The sequence below is a fragment of the Aulostomus chinensis genome, chromosome 3 (assembly GCF_037954235.1).
Source record: "Aulostomus chinensis isolate RoL2024-O1b breed Wild chromosome 3, RoL_Achi_v1.0, whole genome shotgun sequence".
In the NCBI taxonomy this organism is placed as follows: Eukaryota; Metazoa; Chordata; class Actinopteri; order Syngnathiformes; family Aulostomidae; genus Aulostomus; species Aulostomus chinensis.
This window is the reverse complement of record NC_141322.1, coordinates 31,466,361-31,487,163: the sequence shown is the minus strand read 5'-3', so window position 1 is coordinate 31,487,163 and position 20,803 is coordinate 31,466,361. Positions and strand designations below refer to the sequence as shown.

Here is a 20,803-nt window from a genome sequence, read left to right as displayed (position 1 = left end):
CCTCAGCCTCCTATAGTCAACAGGGTCATTTACAGGCCCACTCCTCTTGGAGAAACATTGTTAAAAACTTTAATACATGAATCAAACATCTGTGAATATTAGTATAAAGTTTTGGTCTTTCAACTGCATTTAGAACATCTCTTGCTTGAAACCATGTTACTTGTTGTCCTGCTTCAGACCTCTTCAGAGACGAATGTAACCGAACCACGACAGGGAACATGTAGCATCCAGAGATTCACGGCTCCGCACTGAGCCGCGCAGCCTGCCCCGTGCTGGCTCTCTGTTTGGTCAGCTACCAGGTTTTACCTCGTTTTCATTGTGACTGGACTGTACAGCTCGTCCTCGCTATCGCCAGACATGTTCTCGCGATATTATCAATATCTCGCGATAACGTCCCAGTTTGCGCCATTGTAAGTCGCACTCGCTTCTCGTGGAGAACGATATCCGAGCAACGAAAACCGGACAAGCGGGTATTTTGTTGTTTATCACCCACTGAGCCGCCGTGTATCCAGGTACAGAACTTCTTTGATTTCCGTAACAGTCAGTTACTCGGTGTTGGGTCGGCAGAACTCGGCGGGAGGCCTGCGAGCTAGTTGGTTAGCATTGTGAGCTAGCTGAGAGCTGCCGAGGCCGCAGGTGTTGCTCACCTGAACCGACTGAGGTCACGGCAGTGAACAGTAGGCCACCGGGGCCACATTAACGACAGAGCGACGCTTGAGGGGGTCCGGTAGGTCCGGCGGGACTCTGAAGGCTATTTAGCCTTTCGGCTAGTAACGGTTAGCACGCGCACTTCAGTTGACTCACGAGCGTTGGGCGAAAGACTGACCCCGGGAGTTTGTCTCAATACTTAGAAGTTCTCTCATAATTTAGTTACGTGTTCTAAAATTAACATAAAACGTATACAAGCTTAAGTTCAAGTCGAGAACAATTCTTGTTTATGTGTTTGATTGTTTTCACATCGCTTTTTGGTCCATTTACATTGTTTTATTTAATTATCACACGAGTAGCTTTGTCACTACTAAGAACATGAACCTGTCAGCTAAGCAGACGCTCGTCGTTCATTTACTGAATATTTTAGTAAAACACTTTGTGTACGAATGTATTGGGGGTTTAAAAAATTCCCTTAAGTTCTAAAAACAGAGACATACATGCGCTTAAGTACAGCTGAAAATCTTACACTGTCAGGGAGCATTTCAACTTAATAGTCCCATAGATATGTTTATGTCTTTTTTCTCTCTTATGCCATCATTTAATGCATTTTATTATTTCAATGTTTAATATTTCTTCTGTGTTAACGTCCATAAAAGGACTTGTTTTTTGTTGACTGGTTCACAAGAAATTCTTTAAACCAGCTTTTTACGCTGGTCCATATGGACAATATCATATTTCACAAATATGGTGATAGGGTCTGAGTGGCATTCATGTTTGTTCTTTTACAATATTTCATTAAAATGTTGAAATTAAATATTTAATCAGTATCGAGGTATCGGGAGGGACCTCACGATACAGAAGGTCTCACGATATCTGGAACAAATGCTGTATTCTACAACGTTCACTGACAAATTAAAAAAGGAGCTGAAAACACAAGTTGCTAATAACAGATGTCAAATGTCCACTTAAAGTTTCCTGGAATTTAATTTTTCTTTGCCTTGTTGCTTCTGGCTGGCCGCTTCCTCGACTGCCTCACTCTCAACTACAGGAAACGTCTACCAGTACTGAAGTCATATTGTGCTTACAGGCCATCTTAAACTAGATTTTTTTTTAAATGATATTTGAGATGGAAAAATCATTATTTTAATAGAGAAAAAATTGTTCAGCCATTTTTAATGTGATTGTAAAGCAGTGTAATGTGTTGTCCACTTGTGCAGAGCTGCAGCAGCATGGCAGATGACCTGGACATCGAGGCGATGCTGGAGGCTCCGTACAGGAAGGTGAGGGTCTCTGTCCTTTGTTGCTCCCGCATTCAGCCAGACTCTACTGCTCCTCACACAACCGATGACTGTCACCTCATCCTCTCCACCACATCTGCTAAGTTCAGTTGGAAAATAGCAACATTGAATCGCCGAAAGCATTCGAGTTCTGACTGTGACATTATGGCCTTTCCGTGTCTTCTAGGCAAAAGATGTAAGTGAGGGTCAGTGTGGCTACTTTCTCTCACCTTCAGTTGTCTGTGTGGGCTCTCATTAAACTCTGATGTTGCCAAGTTCAAACTAGTCAGGATACTTGAGGGATTAAAAAGTTGTCTTGGGTGTGTTTGTATAGAAGACAATGCTGGAAACCTGTGAAGTAGAGATACTAGCATACTAACATTCTAGGGCTAAAAATCCAATGTTAAAATGTCTGCTAATTTTAAAGTACACACTGACTTTTGGGGAAATTCATATGTTGTCCATCATTTTAGAGCCAGACAAGCAGGTGCTACCTTTCTCTCCTCTCAGGTGCATTACGAGCTCCAGGCCTCAACCAACAGCCAAAAGTTAGCTTAGCTGCAACGCAGTGTAAGGAGACGGTAATAGAAAGCCTGCTGTGTCTTGAGCTTCATAAATATTTTGCCAAATGTAATGTTAGCTGACATTTCTGAAAAGCTATTTCAAGCTATCTTTTTTTAATCCTAGCTGCTTTGGCTGGTGGTTAGTTTGGGAGTGTGAACTAATCATGAGATTTGGCTGATCAAGAAAATGGATATGTGGCATGTGTGATCATGGAGCTGCAGTGAGTAGAATGGGCGCGAAAGCATGATCAAACAGTCTCTGTCATGGTGGACCATGGACACGTTCTGTTCCTTGACCAGTTATTGTCATATCACACAGCAGCTGCACAAAATCAAGTGATTTCAATCAGGAACTGTAGGAAGAAGAGTTGTGAATATGAGGGTGATGATGTGAACTGTCAGGTTCTGACAGCTGAAACAAGCCACTCATATCACTATTGACTTGATGTCTGTGGAGTCTGTGAGCAGTAGAGTTGGGCTGATGATGATGATAATGATGATGATGATTAAAATGGACTTCCACTACAGATTGTCATGAATAAATGCCCATCTATCTCTCTTTGTAGACTTGCCTAACGATTTCTCACCTCTACTCCCCTGAATGCCAGTGTGATCTGTCACAAACATGAAGGTAGTAAAATGCCCCCATCATGCATTACTGTACTGTGGTCCCCATGGTAACATGACTGTAGCTCCCTTGGTAACTGTAAACTGTCACCCGGGTTTGGCCCAACCCCCTTGATGAGGAACAGCTGAGGATTTTTGGAAATTGTCAGCCAGGAGAGCACGCAGTGGCTGTTTTCATTAACCACAAGAGGATCACGGGAAGGCAGAATCTTGGTGCATGACTTTTAGCCATTAGCTGAGCATGAATGGTGTCCTCTAGGAATCAGAAAAGCACCATTTTGCATCCCGCCTCTGAGCTGGGAGTCAGAGGGCAAGAACAAGGTTGAATCTGTGCAGGATGAGGCCTCGATAGACCCTCTGGAGTTCACAGGGAACACAGAGGTTCAAAGTTTCTTCCGACTGGTGGAATCAGTCAAACGTCTCCCAATGTCAGCATGAGAGAGGTGAGGGGGTCTTGAGTCACTGAGTCATCAAACCTGAACCAGTTTAATATCACTTTAAACCAGAATGAAGGCATGTTAAAGTAAAATACTGATGTATCCTGGACGTCATCTCTGTCTTATATCAGGATGCACTGATACACCAGTGTATCACTGTTGGCTAATGTTCACCTCAGTGACTACGGTGTTGGCAGCCTTCAGATAATAACAGCATTCACAGACAGAAATAGCTAATATCTGTGTTTTGATGTGAAAAGTGAGAGCAGTTTTTTGTGTGCAGTCACCCTGGCACACAAAGGAAAATCAAGTTTTGACATACAAAAAGGAAAGTCTGTCAGTAATAGCCAAACGATTGTTTTACTATCAGTAGAGGCCCATCTCTAATTGTATCAAGTTGAATCTTCTCATATTACTTTATATTTGATGGAGCAGATCTTCAACTGATGATGATGTAACTCTGTAAAGCACCAATTTGACCAAGTGATTCATCAGCCATGAAATCACGTTCAGGGTTTGTCATCAAGGAGGAGGAGCACCGGGAGCTGGATAAATACCAAGGGCTGAAAGAGGATCAGAGGAGATGTGGGGAGTCAGGGCAACAGTGGTGCCACTGGGGGCTGTAGCCCCCAAACTAAGAAAGTGACTCCAGCAGACTCCAGGTACAACACCTGAGGTCTCAGTCCAGGAGCAGCTGAGATACTGCAGGACCCTCTAAATAGGTAAATGCACAGGTCCAAATAGAAAGGTAACAACCTGGGAACCCATCAACTATGTCTGAAGAACTAGCCTCTGGGACCAGGGGGCCAGTACTTGGGGTTTCCAGTGTAGCCAGAGGACATCCAGTCCAAGACCTTCCCAGTCCACCGGTCATTCATTCCCTTCTATATAACAACTTGAGATGTTTACATGGAGTTGAAAGACAAGAAGTAGGAGTGGATAGTGTCAAAGTAGCTGGTTTACACTCCATAATAGTTTAAAAAAAACTCCCAACAGCTTTCTTAAATCATCAGACTACAGACCTTTTACCGACTTTACATTTCAGTAAATGTGTTCTGTGTCGCTTACAGTCCACACGGACTGTTTAGGTGGACATAGCCAGGACCTGCTCAAACAGGATTGGTTAAAGCTACTTGTGCAGAATCCAGAAGCTCCCTTATTGCAACATTTTCACCCTTGCCTACAGATTCTGTATTTATTTACAAAATCTGTGTATAGAGACTATAATAGTAGAAATATGACACTGTAATCAAAAAGTTTTGTTTTGTTTTATTTTTACTGAACATGATCAATAAATGTATTGATCAAGTATAGCCCACCCATTCTTGATTTTGATTGGATAATGAGAGCAGTGACAATGATGAGCGCTGTTTCTAAAGATGTACTATTTTCACCTGAAAGTGCTGTGTTGACGTCTAACGTCTCACAGAATACTTTGACTCTGCGCAGTCAGACTCTTCACCCGTGTAGTTTCTATCTACTCCACCAGGCGGAAGAAACATCATCTCTGAACTGGAACCAGTTTCACAAAGATTTTTTGGACTGGTCCTACTGTTAGCGTTCAACCAGTCTTCTTTCAACAGAGAATTCCATCCACAGCAGAGCAGAGTAGCGCCAGCCGTCTTGTCCTCTTGTCTCTTTAGAGATGCACAGATCCACATAGGATCTGATTCCACCACACATCTGTTGATGCTGATTCCAATTCCAGAACTCTTTATTCTTGACGATGAGCAGTATTATTGTTGGGATTATGTTTAAAGTTCCATCACGAGGCTGCAGTAAACCCCACACCACTTCCCATTAAAAGAGCAAAACATATATACAGATGCATTAAGTGGAAATCTCTCCAATGGTAATTGATTTGACCTGTAAATATGAGTCTGTGACGTGTCTCATGTTGCGACAGGCTCATGTTCCCACAAATTCTGAACCTCACCTGTTCAGATCACATACAGATTCCCCTATGGGTCTAAAAACAGTAGCGTGAACGGGATTCAGGTCTAACAGCAAAGGTTATGAAACCCTTCCTGTTCCCATCATGCCGTAAACAAGTTTACCAAAACCTTCCTGCTTGAGTACAAAGGCTGGGTACTGGCAAGTCCTCCCGATACGACACGTATCTTAATGCTTGGGTCACAATGCGATAGTATCATGATATCACAAAATATTGCAATATTCTCCCTAGTTCACAGTAAAATCACTTAAAAGCCAGAAATATAAGTTGCTGTGTTCATGCACATCAGATGTCAAATGTCTACTTTGATGTCACGAGGTGTTTTAAGTTTCTCCGCCACGCTTCTGACTGCCTCACTCACTATGACAGCGCAGTAGCTGTGCAGCGGCACCTACAGAAGCAGAGGTGTGGAAGTCATATTTACAGTCCATCTTAAACATGAATTATTTTGGGGGGGGGGGATATTAAGTGCTGGAACATCAATATTCTATCAGGGAAAGACGTATCACGATATGTTGCCATGTGGATATTTTTCCCGCCCCTACTGAGTACATTAGTTATATTGTGTTGTTCACAACCAGACGACTTGTAAATTAGCCAAAAATAGAAGACAAATTTTATGATTGTTTTTTTTTTTTTCCTATTTACTACTTAGGTATTATTTATTGTACTGGGAATGTAAAGGACTATTCTCTGTTGGTTAAACCCATCTTTGTGAAACCGGCCGGTGTCTGAGGTCAAGACCCTGTGTGGAGGGTTTAGCTGTAGCCCCACCTGAGCTGCAGGTGAGTTGTGACAGCTTTAGTTTCAGTGTGCTGCTGCTCTGCGACAGAGTGAAGCATCACATTTTACTGTAGCAGCAAGTTTACTGAGTGAGTTAGTCTGACACGTGCAACAGACATCATGCAGGTGTGTTTCACATGTTTCAGTCCTGAGCTAACACACCCCTCACACCTCAAATTGTTTCATGCAGCATCCGGCCACCGTTTTCTGAGTTAGGCTGAAAGTTTCAGCTCCAAACTCTAGCAGAAGGGAGAAAAACGAGTTAATTCAAGACATTTTAATATCATCTGTCTTATTTTTAAGTTAATCAGAATTGATACAAAGAACAAACAGACTTTTTGGAAATAAGCTCATTGTCCATCATTTTCAGAGCCAGACAAACCGATAGAGACAAGGAACAATGAGCAAAGAGTTGGCATGTTCCCTTTGGGTTTAATCACCAACTATTTTTGCTTTCTCGTTTCACTCTTTTCCATACAAAACATGTCAAACATTTGCTGGTTCTGGACTCTTGCATGCCAGGTTTTCTCTAGGAGTTTTGGATAGTTGGATCGACTAAAGAAAACACTTTGTGCTCTTGGAAATTGTGGTGAGCCTTTTTTTTTAACTTTTTTTTTTTAAAGGAGTCATTCTGCTGAGCCTTTCCCTCTTTCTCAAGTCACAGCAGAACTAAATTCCCATGTTAGGGTAACTCTGAGTGGACAAAATTCCTCAAAGAAGATGCAGCTCAATATGTTAAAGTGATTGAGGACTCGGTGGCTGACTGTCAGCCATCGGCCATGGATGATGGCATAGTGTCTCATACAGGAATATCAAAACCCGGTTGGTCAAACCGTTTACCTTCAGATTACTAGACACCCGATCTCCCTCCTGAGCCAAGCTGCAACCTCACAGCTACGGGTGCTGTTTAGTTTATGGCACATCATGTAAAAAGGACAAGAGTTCAATAAAATACAGAACATCATGCAGGGGGGGGTTTAGAAGCCAAGAAATTCTTATGAAGAATCCGCCCCTCTCTATAACAATAGTTACAAGTAGCAGCAGTGAAATTAGGAGGAAAAGAACATTTGCATAGGTGCACTGTATGTAAAACACAAGAACAAGGAGATCTGAAAGTCTTCTGATTAGCAACCTTTTTTTTTGAATCCTCGTGGATTCCCTTAATTTTTTCATTGCAGGGATTCATTTATTGCTTTTATTCCCATTTCCTCATTCAAACAAACACCAGATGCATCTTTTCACCGAAACACAAAATAATTGATGAAAGACTCAGATTGTCCATCAGCTAACAATTCCACTCAGACTCATGAAAACGTGAGATTAAGCGCAGATGTCAAACATGGCGTGGTGTTGAAGGACTGAAACATGTCATCCTGGCAGGTGTGGTTCCTGCACAGGTGAGGTGTAGTGTGGAGGGTTGGTCCTGGGTTCTGGGCTGAGTTGAGTGACTAAGACTCCTGTCTGCTTCAGGGCCCTTCAGAGGAGTCCCACCACCCAAAACCAGCACAGCATCCACAGAAGAGGAAGAGTCTGAGCTGGACTATGGAGTGTCTGTCTACTGCCGGAGCTCCAGCCGGCTGCCCGACTGACTGATCCAGACTGACCTCTGACCTCTGATTCCCTCCCCCCTTCATGCAAAACAGTCTGTTTCAATGTGACTCATTCAGTTGTTCTTATATTCTCTCTTGCTCCGCCCCTCCCTGACACCTGAATGTTGCGTCTGCCACCTCATGCTGTTCTCTGTCGACCCTGCTTAGGAGGACAAGACAGACAGCCCCGACGTCCAGGAGGAGCGTTCCAAGAGGTACCGACATCTGTCCATTACTCTGTCATGATAAAGATCTGTTTCTTGCTCCAGTGTATTAGCTTAAACCAGTTTGATGATATGTAGACTGGCTAAACTGGGACTGGTCAGTTCTCATGGCTGTGGCTTCCTCCAGTGATAAAAGGGCTCCCAGGAATGCTCATATGTGTCGATGTATTTGCTTTGCCACGACTCCACAGGGTTGGAAATGATCACCAGCCAAACTTTTGTGATTTGATTAACCAACCTGCCATAGTGGTGGGTGAGTTAAAGACCTGCCACTGTCAGGTAAATGCTCTGTCTCCTCCAAAGGTTTGAGCCATAACCTGCAGAGGGCAGTACAACCTATGCACCGTGTCTATTCTGCTACCTGCCAGGATCACTAGAAGAAGACAAAGACAAAAGTTGTAACAGTCGCATTTAAAGAGGATATCACCAGAGATATGGTATCAGTTTGCAGGTGTCAAGAAGAGACACTGATGCCAATAGACTGTAGAAGGAGTTCATTGGTGAGTTCAGGAGAACCTCTTGAACTCACCATGACCAAGAGAAAATTTATTGCATTTATTTATTTTGTTAGATTTGGTTCATGTAATTCTGGTAAAGTGCAGCCTCATGCGGTCCTTTAGGGCGGCTCTGATTGACTGATACTTGTCTTGCAGGAAAAAGCGCAGCCGCAGCCGTGACAGGAAACGCAGTAGGAGTCGAGAGAAGAAGAGAAGCCGGAGTCGAGAACGTAAACGCAGCCGAGACAAGCGCAGGAGTCGCAGCAGGAGCAGAGAGCGGCGCCGCAGCCGGAGCAGAGAGAGGGGCGGCCGTTACAGAGATCATCACAAGTCGTGAGTTAACTGCAGACACTTGGTGTGTCCTGAGCCAACAACCAACACAGCTGACACTGATTATTAGATCAGTTCTGCCATTAAGCATTAGGGTCAGCTGTTGGATGCGTCATGTGACTGTTAGTCTGTCTTTGAACAAGGGGATGTCAGGACTTGTGCTAATATGCTGAAGAGAACTCTTCCAGATGCTCAGTAGCCATGTTTCCTTATAATGTGGAGAGAAATGTAGAAGTGCCGCAAAAGAGGAATTGCGAGTTACAGACGTTTCCATCAGGGGCTTTGAAGCGCACAAACGGGCACGCCACTGCTCAGTCATCAGGTCAAGTCAGTTTCATTTGTATTGCGCCAAATCACAACCAAAGTTCTCCCATGACACCTTACAAGCAGGGCAGGTCTAGAACTGAGATCTTTCATTTAGTTTGCACCCAACATTCCCCATGAGCAGCACATCATTTGTGTCAGAAGATGGCGGTACAGGAAACTTTCAAAAACCTAGGCATACATCAGATCGGCTCCTTGTTTTGGTCTACATCTGTTGTACAGTTGGACAAGTTGTAATAGTTCTTTGGTGCCAGCTAGTATTGGACATGTTGCTGCTTCCACGGAGATGACGACAAAGTTTGGGAATAACCGAGAAGACGGCGCCGGTGGAAACAGATGGTCAGTCATGTGAGTTCAAGATTCACTTTGTCAGTTTAGGTGTTTTCATCTTCTGTTTTGCATAATTTCTTCGTGGAAAAAGGCCGAAACCAACCAAGCTTAATTTGAAATAGTTTTTGCGCGTTGTGCTGTTTCCATAAAAATCATCATGCAAAATTAGCTTCAAAATCCCTCGATGGAAACATGGCTAGTGAGTCATGAGGTTACTTAGACCGGTAGATGTGAAATTAGTCACATGGTGAGGTTTTTAAACATGCAACATGGTTATTAGAACTGATTGTTAAATTACTTGCCAGACTGGAAGTCAGACCTTTTCAGAATAAGGCTCTCTAAGCCCACACTGACAAAACTATTACATTAATAAAGTAATGTAGCTTTTATTTTGAAGGTCAGATAACTGCATTTGAGAGATTTTGTAGGTAACTGATCCAGGATCATGCTGGATCATACAAGCCAGACAAATGATGAATAAAAGACAGCTTTGGTTTCCTTGGCATGGATGGCCTTTGTCTGTCCTTGCTTTGTGTCGGGTCGCATGACCTCTCATAATGTGAACCAACCAGGATCGGGCTGAACTATATGTTGGAACTTGAATTGAAAGTGCAACATGGCCAAGTGAAGTATCCCAATTGCAGGAGGTGTAATATTCACTAAAGGCAGATGTGCATTCAAATACCATTCCAAATGCAGTATTGAGGTGCTGCAGAGATAACCCAGCCTGCAAGTGGCGTTCTACTGATTCAGATGGTACGACTCGAAATCAGGATGCTGTTCTGAACTTCATTGATGATGATTAGTAGAGAAAAAAAGGAAATGTGTCTCCCGTTCTGTTTGTCCAGCCGGCGACGGTCCAGGAGCAAGAGTCCCATCAAGAAGGAGAAGAGTCCAATCAGGTTAGAGCTGTCATGGTAGACATTTGGTAAATGTGGACTATTTTGTTCTTAAGTTGAAAAGGAAACGTGTTGGTGTTGTTGCAAGCAGACTGCCGATAGATAACCTGACCCCAGAGGAGCGGGACGCCAGGACGGTTTTCTGTATGCAGCTGGCGGCCCGGATACGACCTCGAGACCTGGAGGACTTCTTCTCTGCTGTGGGGAAGGTAAAGTCTGGTAGTGATGGAGATGCTCAACAAGCTGTGCCTTTTCATTTTTTCCCCAGACTTTTGTAAAGTAACGTAGCTGCAGAGTTGCAGTTGTTCACTGCATGTGGCTCAGCAGTGACCCTCTGGCTGCCCAAGTGACGTCTGACTGTTTCACCTGACCCCTCCGCAGGTGCGGGATGTGAGGATGATCTCAGACAGGAACTCTCGCAGGTCAAAGGGCATTGCTTACATTGAGTTTGTGGAGGCCAGTTCAGTTCCTCTGGCCATCGGACTGACGGGGCAAAGGCTGCTGGGAGTTCCCATCATCGTGCAAGCCTCGCAAGTACGTGCACTCTGAGACACAGTAAATCTTAAAGGCTCTTCATGTTGCTGTGGGGTTTCCTGCAACTTCGAGTTCTACAATTGCAGGAAACCCCAATCCCTGAAGCCCCGTATGGCCAAAAACCCTGCTAACATCTGTTTTTTGTCTGCAGTGGCGACTGGTGTGATTGGTGTAATTGACAGGAAAATCCGTGTCACCATTCACAGTTCTGGTTGAAATTAAATTCACAATATTTTCTTTGAGTGGGTTCTTATTTTGGTTGAGTTAGGATGGAAGCTTGGTGATTTTCCTAAGGGGCAAAATTAATTGTGTATTTGCAACATGGTAAGATTTTGTGTGTGTGTGTGTTGGTTCGTTCAGGCAGAGAAGAACAGAGCAGCAGCAGCAGCCAACAATCTACAGAAGGGATCATGTGGACCGATGAGGCTGTACGTCGGCTCTCTGCACTTCAACATCACTGAGGAGATGCTGAGAGGAATCTTTGAGCCGTTTGGACGGGTGGGACACACGTTCTTACTTGTATCTGTGAGGACAGTTATTGATGTAACACAACTCTCACATCTCTGTATAGTTCCCGTAATGCGTTCCAATAATATTTTCAAAAAATGATCAGTAATATGCTCGTCCATTTGGTGGTTCCGCATCGGACCTACGTTGTTTATGTTGAATGTGAAATGGATTATTTTGATGTCGGCGGTGCTTAGCAATGTAGCACAAGTGACAGAGGAAGCTGCGCTAGGAGCACTGCTTGGCTGCTCAGTTTGTAGTTGTACAGGCTTAGGGGTCGTTGGCAAGTTTCAAACTTGCAAAACTCTCTTTGCTACAAAGAATCAGGACTAACTCACATTTTGGACTACAACACAATCGGCAGTTGATAGGGTAGGGAAGCTTTTTAGCATCGGCCATTGGAGGAGATCGAGTTGATGCTAGCTTACTTAGTTGTTTCTATCTATTGAAGCCGGTAGAAAGACCATTGGCTGTCATCGCGAACCCTCGATTGTCATGGACTTATTTTTGTGGCCGAAACTAAAGGCTGACAGTGTGAGCAGATGACGCTGCCCCTGTCACTTGACCAGTGCATGCATAATAAATGTGCCCCAGGTCCCTTTATGTCCTCTTCTAGAACATGTCCGTAGTCCCGCTGTATGCTGTGAATGGTTCATTGAATAATGACACTTCATATAATATTTAATGGCAGAATAGTAATGAATACAATTGTTATAAATGTAATCATAAATATGCATAAAACCAACAGAACGAAACAAACTTGCACGTAGTGGCATTTTTGCTAGGATGTGTTACCATGGCACCGTCAGTGCAATCATGGACGCTTCGTTGGTGAAGGACAGTCTAGAGTTTGTGCGATGACCAAAATGTCATCATTGAGACAGAGGAACCCAAATTAGTCCTCAAAGCAAACTACTAGAACCAACACTGGTAGAGAGGAACCTTTGGCCATCTGACATTTGGGTCGTTTCCAGATCGAGAGCATCCAGCTGATGATGGACAGTGAGACGGGACGCTCCAAAGGATACGGCTTCATCACCGTGAGTTCACAACAAGACCTTAGCGCTTATCGGTATGTCTGTCAACAGGATTTCACTTGAGCTGTGAGGCCTACTTTCACCAGACCTGGTGTGGGGGAGCAGATTAGTCATTAGCGCCACCAGGTGGGAACAAGAACTCATTCAGGGTTGGAAAAAATATTGATATGTTTTTCCCTGATACGCTGACATTCAAGCTCTTAATATAGATTTATTTTTAGGCTAATAAGTCATGTTTTTGTCGAATTGTAAATAAAATATGACTTCTGCACCTCTTCTTCAGTAGGTGTCGCAATACAACTACTGCACCGCGCAGTATTTCCTGTAGTAGTGATGGAGGCAGTCAGGGAAGGGGCCAGTCAGACGCAACGTAGCGGAGAAACTTAAAACGAATTATAAAGTGGACATCTGATGTATGTCTACATAGCAACTTGTACTCTTATTATTATTATTATTATTACTATTATTATTTAATTTTTCAGTGAACTACGTAGACAATCACACTATATTGGCATATCTTGATGCTATCATAACGTATCGGCAGGTGCCAATACCCTCCCCTAAAAATGACATGACGTGACATACTTGGCACGTTGATGTCGTCCTCCAAGCGGGTCGACCAGATCATCTCAGAATGGTCAGAACCACCTTGGGAACTTGGTGAGCAGTTTCTGTAAAGACTAAGAGTTTTGGTTTACGGGATCTGATGTCCACCATTTGTCTCACTCAGTTTGCAGACGCAGAGTGTGCTAAGAAAGCTCTGGAGCAGCTGAACGGCTTTGAGCTGGCGGGTCGGCCCATGAAGGTGGGTCATGTGACAGAGCGCACCGACGCCTCTATGGCCTCCTCATTCCTCGACAGTGACGAGCTTGAACGCACTGGGATCGACCTCGGAACCACTGGACGTCTGCAGCTGATGGCCCGACTCGCAGAGGGTAAGAGCAGCTTTCTAGTGTTCTTAAGACTGGTTCTGGTTCTGGTTCTGACTCTTTGTTTCATTCAGGTACAGGCCTGCAGATTCCTCCTGCTGCTCAGCAGGCACTACAGATGAGTGGAGCCATCGCTATTGGAGCCATGGCTGCTGTATCTGGTAACTACACACAGCATTTTGCTTTCATGTTCCCACCTGCACACAAACACCAGCAGCTTTCTCACTCCAACAAGTCCTGCTCGGTCTCTATGAACGCCGCCAGTCAGAGCAGTCGCCCTTCAGCGTCCAGTTATGGAGCCCAACAGAAGCACGAAACTGCCCCTCCGAGCTCGTCACTCTCACTGCGTTGTTTTCCCTGCGGAGCTGCGTCTGCGATGCGCCTGACCCACATTGCAATTTTGTGTTTCAGCTGCCATGAATCCAGCCCTCAACATCAACATGAACTCTGCACCTCTGAATCTTCCGTCTCAGCCACTCGCCACACACTGCTTCCAGCTGTCCAACATGTTCAACCCCAACAGGTACACAAGCACACACCTGACCCGCCTAAGGAGCCAACAGCATTGAATCAGGGGTGAACTCAAAGAAAAGAGAAGTCCCATCAGATCATCGCTATTGGTGTAACATTGATTTGTCTGTGTGGAACAGGGAGGAGCTTCCTGGATGGGAGATGGATATCATGCATGATGTCATAGAGGAGTGTAACAAACATGGAGGAGTTGTTCATATCTACGTTGACAAGAACTCCGCAGAGGTACGCGTCACCTGACCACACCCCCAACAATCATGAGAATTGTTTCCCAGCTTGACAGAACTGGTATTTAATTGGAACCAGAGAAATTCATGTGTGTGTAATTGGTCCTTTGATTGTTGCCAGGGTAACGTGTATGTCAAGTGTCCCTCCATCCCTGCCGCCATGGCTGCTGTCAATGCCCTGCATGGAAGATACTTTGCGGGTAAAATTCCTGTCACATGACACACTCCCCATAGCTTCCTGTGAACCAGCCTGTTCTAACATGATCTGTTGTTTCAGGTAAGATGATCACGGCGGCGTACGTTCCTCTACCCACCTACCACAACCTTTTCCCAGAGGCCGCCACTGCCACACAGCTGCTAGCCCCGCCCCCGCGCCGATGACTCAGCACTTCCTCTGATTGGATGAGTCTGTTCACACACGAAGAACTTCTTCCAGCTTTACTTCCTGTTTCCTGTTGTTAGCATCTGTGGGCGTGGCCTCAATCACCCCAACCCCAACCCCCCCCCCCCCCCCCCCCCCCGCCGCCTGTATTGTATTGTCCAATGAGTGAGCTCCGTGAGCTGTGAGGAGGCCAGCCTATGATGACGATGAAGAATTAACTGTTTTCTAGTCAAGATTTGATTTTGTAAAATCTGTGATTAAAGTTTATTTTGAAGTCACAGGAAGTGTCATTTCTGCACATGTGCTAATTTCATTAGTTTCAGTTCTTTGGAAGACGTCTATCATATTTTTACCTGCAGTGTCACAATGAGGTCTAGTCAGGATGTGCAGGACGCCACTTTGGACTGGGACGGTCTCACACAGGACAGGAAAGAGTTCTGTGTCCAATCTGGTGTTTACTGTTCTTTACGTTCACGTTTCCCTTCTGGGATTCATGTCAACTGTGTTTGCTCAATGCTGACATCAACATCTGCAGGTCACGTGGAACAAGTGACAGTGTGGAAACAGAAAACTTTATAAGTTTACAAGTCCTGTGTTTGTAGTCAAAATACTTAAGTCTTCATGTTAGCGTTCACAGTAGAGGTTGTTTGGGCAGAAAAATGTGACTGATTCAATCATCCAAAATCACGTGGAACGATCTCATTGGGGGTTGGTAGCGGACCACTTCCTGTTGGACTACAATCATCCTTCATCCCTGACAAGACCACTTCCTGTTGGACTACAATCATCCTTCATCCCTGACAAGACCACTTCCTGTTGGACTACAATCATCCTTCATCCCTGACAAGACCACTTCCTGTTGGACTACAATCATCCTTCATCCCTGACAAGACCACTTCCTGTTGGACGACAATCAACCCTCATCCCTGCAGTGCTCAATAAACTGAAGCAGGTTATGAAAGATTCAAACATGTAATTTCACATTCAAGAGGAAACATGAGCATCTGAAAGAGTTCAGAGTAAAAATGTCAGTCCACTAACGAGCAGGTGAACTCCCTGCAGGTCAAAGCTCAGGTTCGTTCAGTTGGATGACAGTGATTGTGATGTCATCGCGGTACCTCCTAGCCAGGTCCACTGGCAGACTCAGCATCTTGGTCAGCCGGTTGGTTGCCACTGCTCCGTAGCCATCATCTCCAAGGGCGTGACGCAGCAGGTGGGTGGCAGCATTCTGGTCCTCCAGCACCGATTGAACCCGCCCCTTCCTCTCCAGCAGAAGGCGCTGCAGTGCCACCAGAGTCATACCCACACCGGTAATTATGGGTCTCTGCTGCTGAAGACCTGGACAACAAAAAAAACGTTCTTGCTCCGGTTACTTGCTGACTCGAGGCGCTTGCCAGACATCCACCTACTCAGTCTGGGGTGGGAAAAACTTCCTGCTGCCTTATTTGATCAGAGTTGAGAGTGAAACCCAGCACTTCAACTACATTAGATTTTCAGATTGGTAGAATAGAAGTTCTGAAATATTCTTTGTGAGCTAATTGAGACCATGTAGCATTAGCTGTGCTATCTGACCTTTTATGTGCTCCCCAACCAGCTGGATGACCGTCTGTCGGTGCATCAGCTCCCACAGTCCGTCTGTTGCCAGGACCAGGAACTTGTCTGAGGGTGTGATGTGATGTTTGGTGACCTCTGGCTGGGCACTGAGGTAGGGCGGCGTCAGATAGTGTGGCAGTGGCGTCCGGATGGCTTCACTGACCACTGACAGGATGTCCGGTCTAGTTTCGTAAAGACGGCACAGCATCTCTGCGCTCCATTTGAAGCGAATGTCTCCAAATGCCCTGAACGGCAGCAGATGACCAAGCAGGCGGTCATGGCGGATCACTGTCCTCTGTTCTGACAGCGGGTGTTCGCCCAGAATCCTTTGCAGTTCATCTGGGTTCTGAGCGTTGTGGTCATTGGTGAGGCTGACCGCGGACCAGCGCCCGTCTGACTCCTGCATGCCTAGGACAGCTCGGCTGTCGCCTAGGTTGGCCACATGGAGCATGCCATTAGAGATATGGGCAACGCAGGCCGTGCTGCCGGACAGCGCCACCCGGAGGGGGGAGAATGGAGACGAAGCTTCCCCAGGGAGAGACACTCGTCTGAGGATGGAGAGACATTATTCAGGTGGTGATGTGGAACCAGCAGCTGCATCAAGCAGGAAGAAATGTTCAGCTTGACTCAACGTTGGATCAAGCGACAGACAAAGTCTGTGAATAGCAGCAGAAACACGAAGGCAGGCCGCTGAGGCCCAGGCTACTTAGCTCAGCACAGTGACTGGTATGGACTCATTTTTAAAATAGCGCCTTTCTACCTCAGCAGCGCTCTAAGGGCTGTTCATCTGTCATCTCATTCACCCGTTCACACACTGGTCAACCAGAAACTTTCACTTGTGTTACAGAACCAGTTTGTAGGTGGGAGGTGAAAGGATGTCACAAGAGAACTGAGGACCTGAATGAGGAGGTGGACAGGTGCACCTGCGCCTCCACTGACAGGTCGTAGTCAAGGCGACGGAAAGCGTTGACCAGGGCTGAGGTCATCCTGCCACCATCCTGCAGCCAATCAGAAAGTACAGAGATGATGACAACATAGCATCAGAAAGACTCGACAATGAAGCTGATCAACAAATCAGAGGTTAAAGAATCATCGGAGGTGAGGTTGGATCAGATCCTGTGTGGTGCGGCCCAGTGGCGACCTCTGGTATTGGGTGGTTCAGGACGTGTGGTGTCCGGTTACCTCGTCGTCCTCGTCATCCTCCACATCAAGTCTCTCCTGCCAGTAGTGTCGGAGGCTCTGGAAGGAAATGGCTCCTCCGTCAGGGCAGCTGTGGTCCTGGGGGTGTTTGACCCACTCCAACAGCGGCGGTATGGCCCGATCCTCCTCCACGGCCCGTTCCAGCTCTGCCAGCATCCTCAGCCGCAGCATTGCCACGGCAATGTAGTAGAAAAGCCTCTGACTGACTGCATAAGCACAGGCTGGCCCTGCGTGCCCATCGAACACGCCAAACAGCACGCCACCACGGTCCGGCAGGCAGGTGGCGCAGCTCCGGCAGTCCTCCCCGGGATGGTTGGATGGCAACATGTTGCTATGGAAACTGAGGACACTGTGGGAGGCTGGGCCTTTGGGGAAGGTGTGGCTGTATTCGTTGGCCTGTCCAGAAGACAGACAGATCAATAAAGTGACTGATTGGATTTTGGATTGATCGAGGAAGACACCTGTCATCATGAAGCTTTTATGAGTCTATCGAAAGTATTTGGATGTTCCTGTATGAAGTACCGGACCATCCCTCCATCCATCCATCCATCCATCCATCCCTCCCTCCATCCATCCATCCCTCCCTCCCTCCCTCCCTCCATCCATCCATCCATCCATCCCTCCATCCATCCATCCATCCCTCCCTCCATCCATACATCCATCCCTCCATCCATCCCTCCATCCATCCATCCATCCATCCATCCATCCATCCATCCCTCCCTCCCTCCATCCATCCCTCCCTCCATCCCTCCCTCCATCCATCCATCCCTCCCTCCCTCCCTCCCTCCCTCCATCCATCCATCCATCCCTCCATCCATCCATCCATCCCTCCCTCCATCCATACATCCATCCCTCCATCCATCCCTCCATCCATCCATCCATCCATCCATCCCTCCCTCCATCCATCCATCCCTCCATCCATCCATCCATCCATCCATCCCTCCCTCCATCCCTTCCTCCCTCCATCCATCCCTCCCTCCATCCATCCATCCATCCCTCCATCCATCCATCCCTCCCTCCATCCCTTCCTCCCTCCATCCATCCCTCCATCCCTCCCTCCATCCATCTATCCATCCATCCATCCATCCCTCCATCCCTCCCTCCATCCATCTATCCATCCATCCATCCATCCATCCATCCCTCCCTCCATCCATCCATCCATCCCTCCATCCATCCATCCCTCCCTCCATCCCTTCCTCCCTCCATCCATCCATCCATCCATCCCTCCATCCCTCCCTCCATCCATCTATCCATCCATCCATCCATCCCTCCATCCCTCCCTCCATCCATCTATCCATCCATCCATCCATCCATCAATCCATCCATCCATCCATCCATCTATCCATCCATCCATCCATCAATCCATCCATCCATCCCTCCATCCATCCATCCATCAATCCATCCATCCATCCATCCCTCCATCCATCCATCCATCCATCCATCTATCCATCCATCCATCCCTCCCTCCATCCATCTATCCATCCATCCATCCATCATCCCTCCATCCATCCCTCCATCCATCTATCCATCCATCCATCCATCAATCCATCCATCCATCCCTCCATCCATCCATCCATCAATCCATCCATCCATCCATCCATCCCTCCCTCCATCCATCTATCCATCCATCCATCCCTCCATCCATCATCCATCATCCCTCCATGTTCCCCCTCTTCTCCTGTTCAGGGTGGTGGGGGTGGAGCCTATCCCAGCAGCCTTCCCCCTGGACAGGTCACCAGTCCATGGCAGGGCCAACACATAGAGACAGACAACCATTGGCTCTCCCAGCCACGCCTACGGTCAATTTAGAGTCTGGATTAACCTGGTCCCTCTTGATGTCTTTGGACTGTGGAGGAAGCTGGAGTACCAGAGAGAACCCAGCAGGAACAGGGAGAACATGGAGACTCACCCAGAAAGACCCCGTGCTGCAGCCGGGGCTCCACCCACAACCTTCTTGATGGGGGGCCACAGTGAGGACCACTGCACCACCCACAACCTTCTTGATGGGGGGCCACATTGAGGACCACTGCTCCACCCACAACCTTCTTGCTGGGGGGCCACAGGGAGGACCACTGCTCCACCGGGCCGCCCAGTACCAGACTAGTATATAATAATCGTATATCAATGTAATATCCCCTCCAGACTCTCTGCACAGTCTGGATCATTAAATTATGACTTTACAAACCCTAAAAATGGAAATGATGTCCAATGGCCCCTGGTACCAAAGCATCAGTCTCACCTTTAATACGCGGTTGATCTGAGCTGAGGTCATGTGTCCCGCCTCCTGTGCAGATCTGTACTTCCTGTTCCCATTGCCTGCTGGGTAACTGAGTCTGGGAAGCTCATGGGAAGGAGAGGAGAAGAAGTGGCGCCGCTGCAGCTCAACCTTGCAACTTTCTCTGAGGGTTCTTGTTCTTGGCAGCATGGCTGCTGTGGCAGAACCAGCAAATAAACCTGCAGACAGGAACCCGAGGGAGAGCTGTGGGATGTGTTTACACTGCATTTGTGTTACCTGTGTTACCTGTGTTACCTGTCTGCTATGTGTGTTACCAGTGTTTGTTACGTGTCTACTACATTTGTGTTACCTGTTTGCTATGTGTGGTTCCTGTGTTTTCTACCTGTGTATTACCTGTCTGCTGTGTGTGTTACGTGTGGTTGTTACCTGTCTGTTATGTTTGTGTTACCTGTGTTTTTGTTACCTTTTGTTACCTGTCTGTGTCTTAACTGTGACTTTTGTGTTACATGATTGCTATGTGTTACCAGTGTTCTATGTGTGTTACCCTTGTGCTACATGTGTGTTACCAGTGTGCTATGCGTGTTCCCTGTGTTTGTTACCTGTGTTTGTTACCTGTGTCACCTGACTGCTATGTGCGTACCTTTGTGTTAGCTCTGTGTTACCTGTGTGCTACGTATGTGTGAGTTCCCTGTGTTTGCCTCTCTGCCTTCTTCTTCTGCTACACAGCTTCTCTCTGCAACGTTTCAGTCACATTTCCTGGCACATTATTAATTTGTGATAAAAAAGAGGATTTTTTTTGGTATCTGTTTTGGTGTAACACCTAACATGGTAACATCTCACCTGCTCAAGTGTTAAGTTCCTGGTTCCCTCTTCTTTCTCCTCCTCTTCCTCAGGTGAATTGATCCTTTCTTGTTTCCTGTCGGTGCGTTGGTTTGACAGACGAGAGACCTTTGGCAGCGTTAATATCTCACTCAGTAATGGGTGACACATAAACCTGTGCTGAGCCCCGCCCCCTCTCACTCTGGAGAGACGTGAAAGTGACAAACACCAACAGGAAGTGAAGTTGGGCTTGGCTTTGTTTCAGCGACTGAGGATTCAGGATTCAGGTGTCGGACTCTAACCAAGTTTCCATTGTGACCTTG

At 46.5% G+C, this 20,803-nt stretch overlaps 2 protein-coding genes across 8 annotated transcripts; one reads left to right on the top strand and one right to left on the bottom strand.

Annotated features, from left to right (window-relative positions):
- Positions 1-353: 353 nt before the first annotated feature.
- LOC147268659 (RNA-binding protein 39-like) lies at positions 354-14,897 on the top strand. 7 transcript variants are annotated; one of them, XM_086200421.1, is made up of 16 exons: positions 354-512; positions 1,869-1,931; positions 8,050-8,096; positions 8,759-8,935; positions 9,511-9,604; positions 10,435-10,488; positions 10,574-10,694; positions 10,867-11,019; positions 11,380-11,517; positions 12,501-12,566; positions 13,294-13,498; positions 13,567-13,653; positions 13,904-14,015; positions 14,143-14,248; positions 14,372-14,450; positions 14,528-14,897. In XM_086200421.1, exons 2-16 carry the CDS (start codon positions 1,888-1,890, stop codon positions 14,629-14,631), a joined length of 1,587 nt encoding a protein of 528 aa, XP_086056547.1. In that variant the 5' UTR covers positions 354-512; positions 1,869-1,887; the 3' UTR covers positions 14,632-14,897. The 7 variants fall into 7 exon arrangements, with proteins under 7 accessions (XP_086056547.1, XP_086056545.1, XP_086056550.1 ...); XM_086200419.1 differs by having other exon boundaries at positions 356-512; positions 9,515-9,604; positions 14,528-14,896; XM_086200420.1 differs by having other exon boundaries at positions 360-512; positions 9,515-9,604; positions 10,577-10,694; positions 14,528-14,894.
- A 3-nt stretch (positions 14,898-14,900) lies between these two features.
- On the bottom strand, positions 14,901-20,628 carry LOC147268658 (pyruvate dehydrogenase [acetyl-transferring]-phosphatase 1, mitochondrial-like). Its single transcript, XM_086200427.1, has 6 exons — positions 20,502-20,628; positions 19,665-19,879; positions 17,408-17,821; positions 17,123-17,223; positions 16,205-16,773; positions 14,901-15,970 (listed from the first exon to the last, which is right to left on the bottom strand). The coding sequence occupies exons 2-6, from the start codon at positions 19,848-19,850 to the stop codon at positions 15,696-15,698; spliced, it is 1,545 nt and encodes a 514-aa protein (XP_086056553.1). The 5' UTR covers positions 19,851-19,879; positions 20,502-20,628; the 3' UTR covers positions 14,901-15,695.
- Positions 20,629-20,803: the final 175 nt, after the last annotated feature.

Bases quoted from the DNA above. Each gene is read 5' to 3' on its own strand.
- LOC147268659 (XM_086200419.1), top strand. From the start codon at position 1,881: ATGGCAGATGACCTGGACATCGAGGCGATGCTGGAGGCTCCGTACAGG. The intron at 10,695-10,866 runs GTAAAGTCTGGT...ACCCCTCCGCAG, and splicing joins TCTTCTCTGCTGTGGGGAAG to GTGCGGGATGTGAGGATGAT. The intron at 14,016-14,142 runs GTACACAAGCAC...TGTGTGGAACAG, and splicing joins AACATGTTCAACCCCAACAG to GGAGGAGCTTCCTGGATGGG.
- LOC147268658 (XM_086200427.1), bottom strand. From the start codon at position 19,850: ATGCTGCCAAGAACAAGAACCCTCAGAGAAAGTTGCAAGGTTGAGCTG. The intron at 16,774-17,122 runs GTCCTCAGTTCT...CTCCATCCTCAG, and splicing joins CTGTCCACCTCCTCATTCAG to ACGAGTGTCTCTCCCTGGGG. The intron at 15,971-16,204 runs GTCAGATAGCAC...TTTGTTGTCCAG, and splicing joins GGTTGGGGAGCACATAAAAG to GTCTTCAGCAGCAGAGACCC.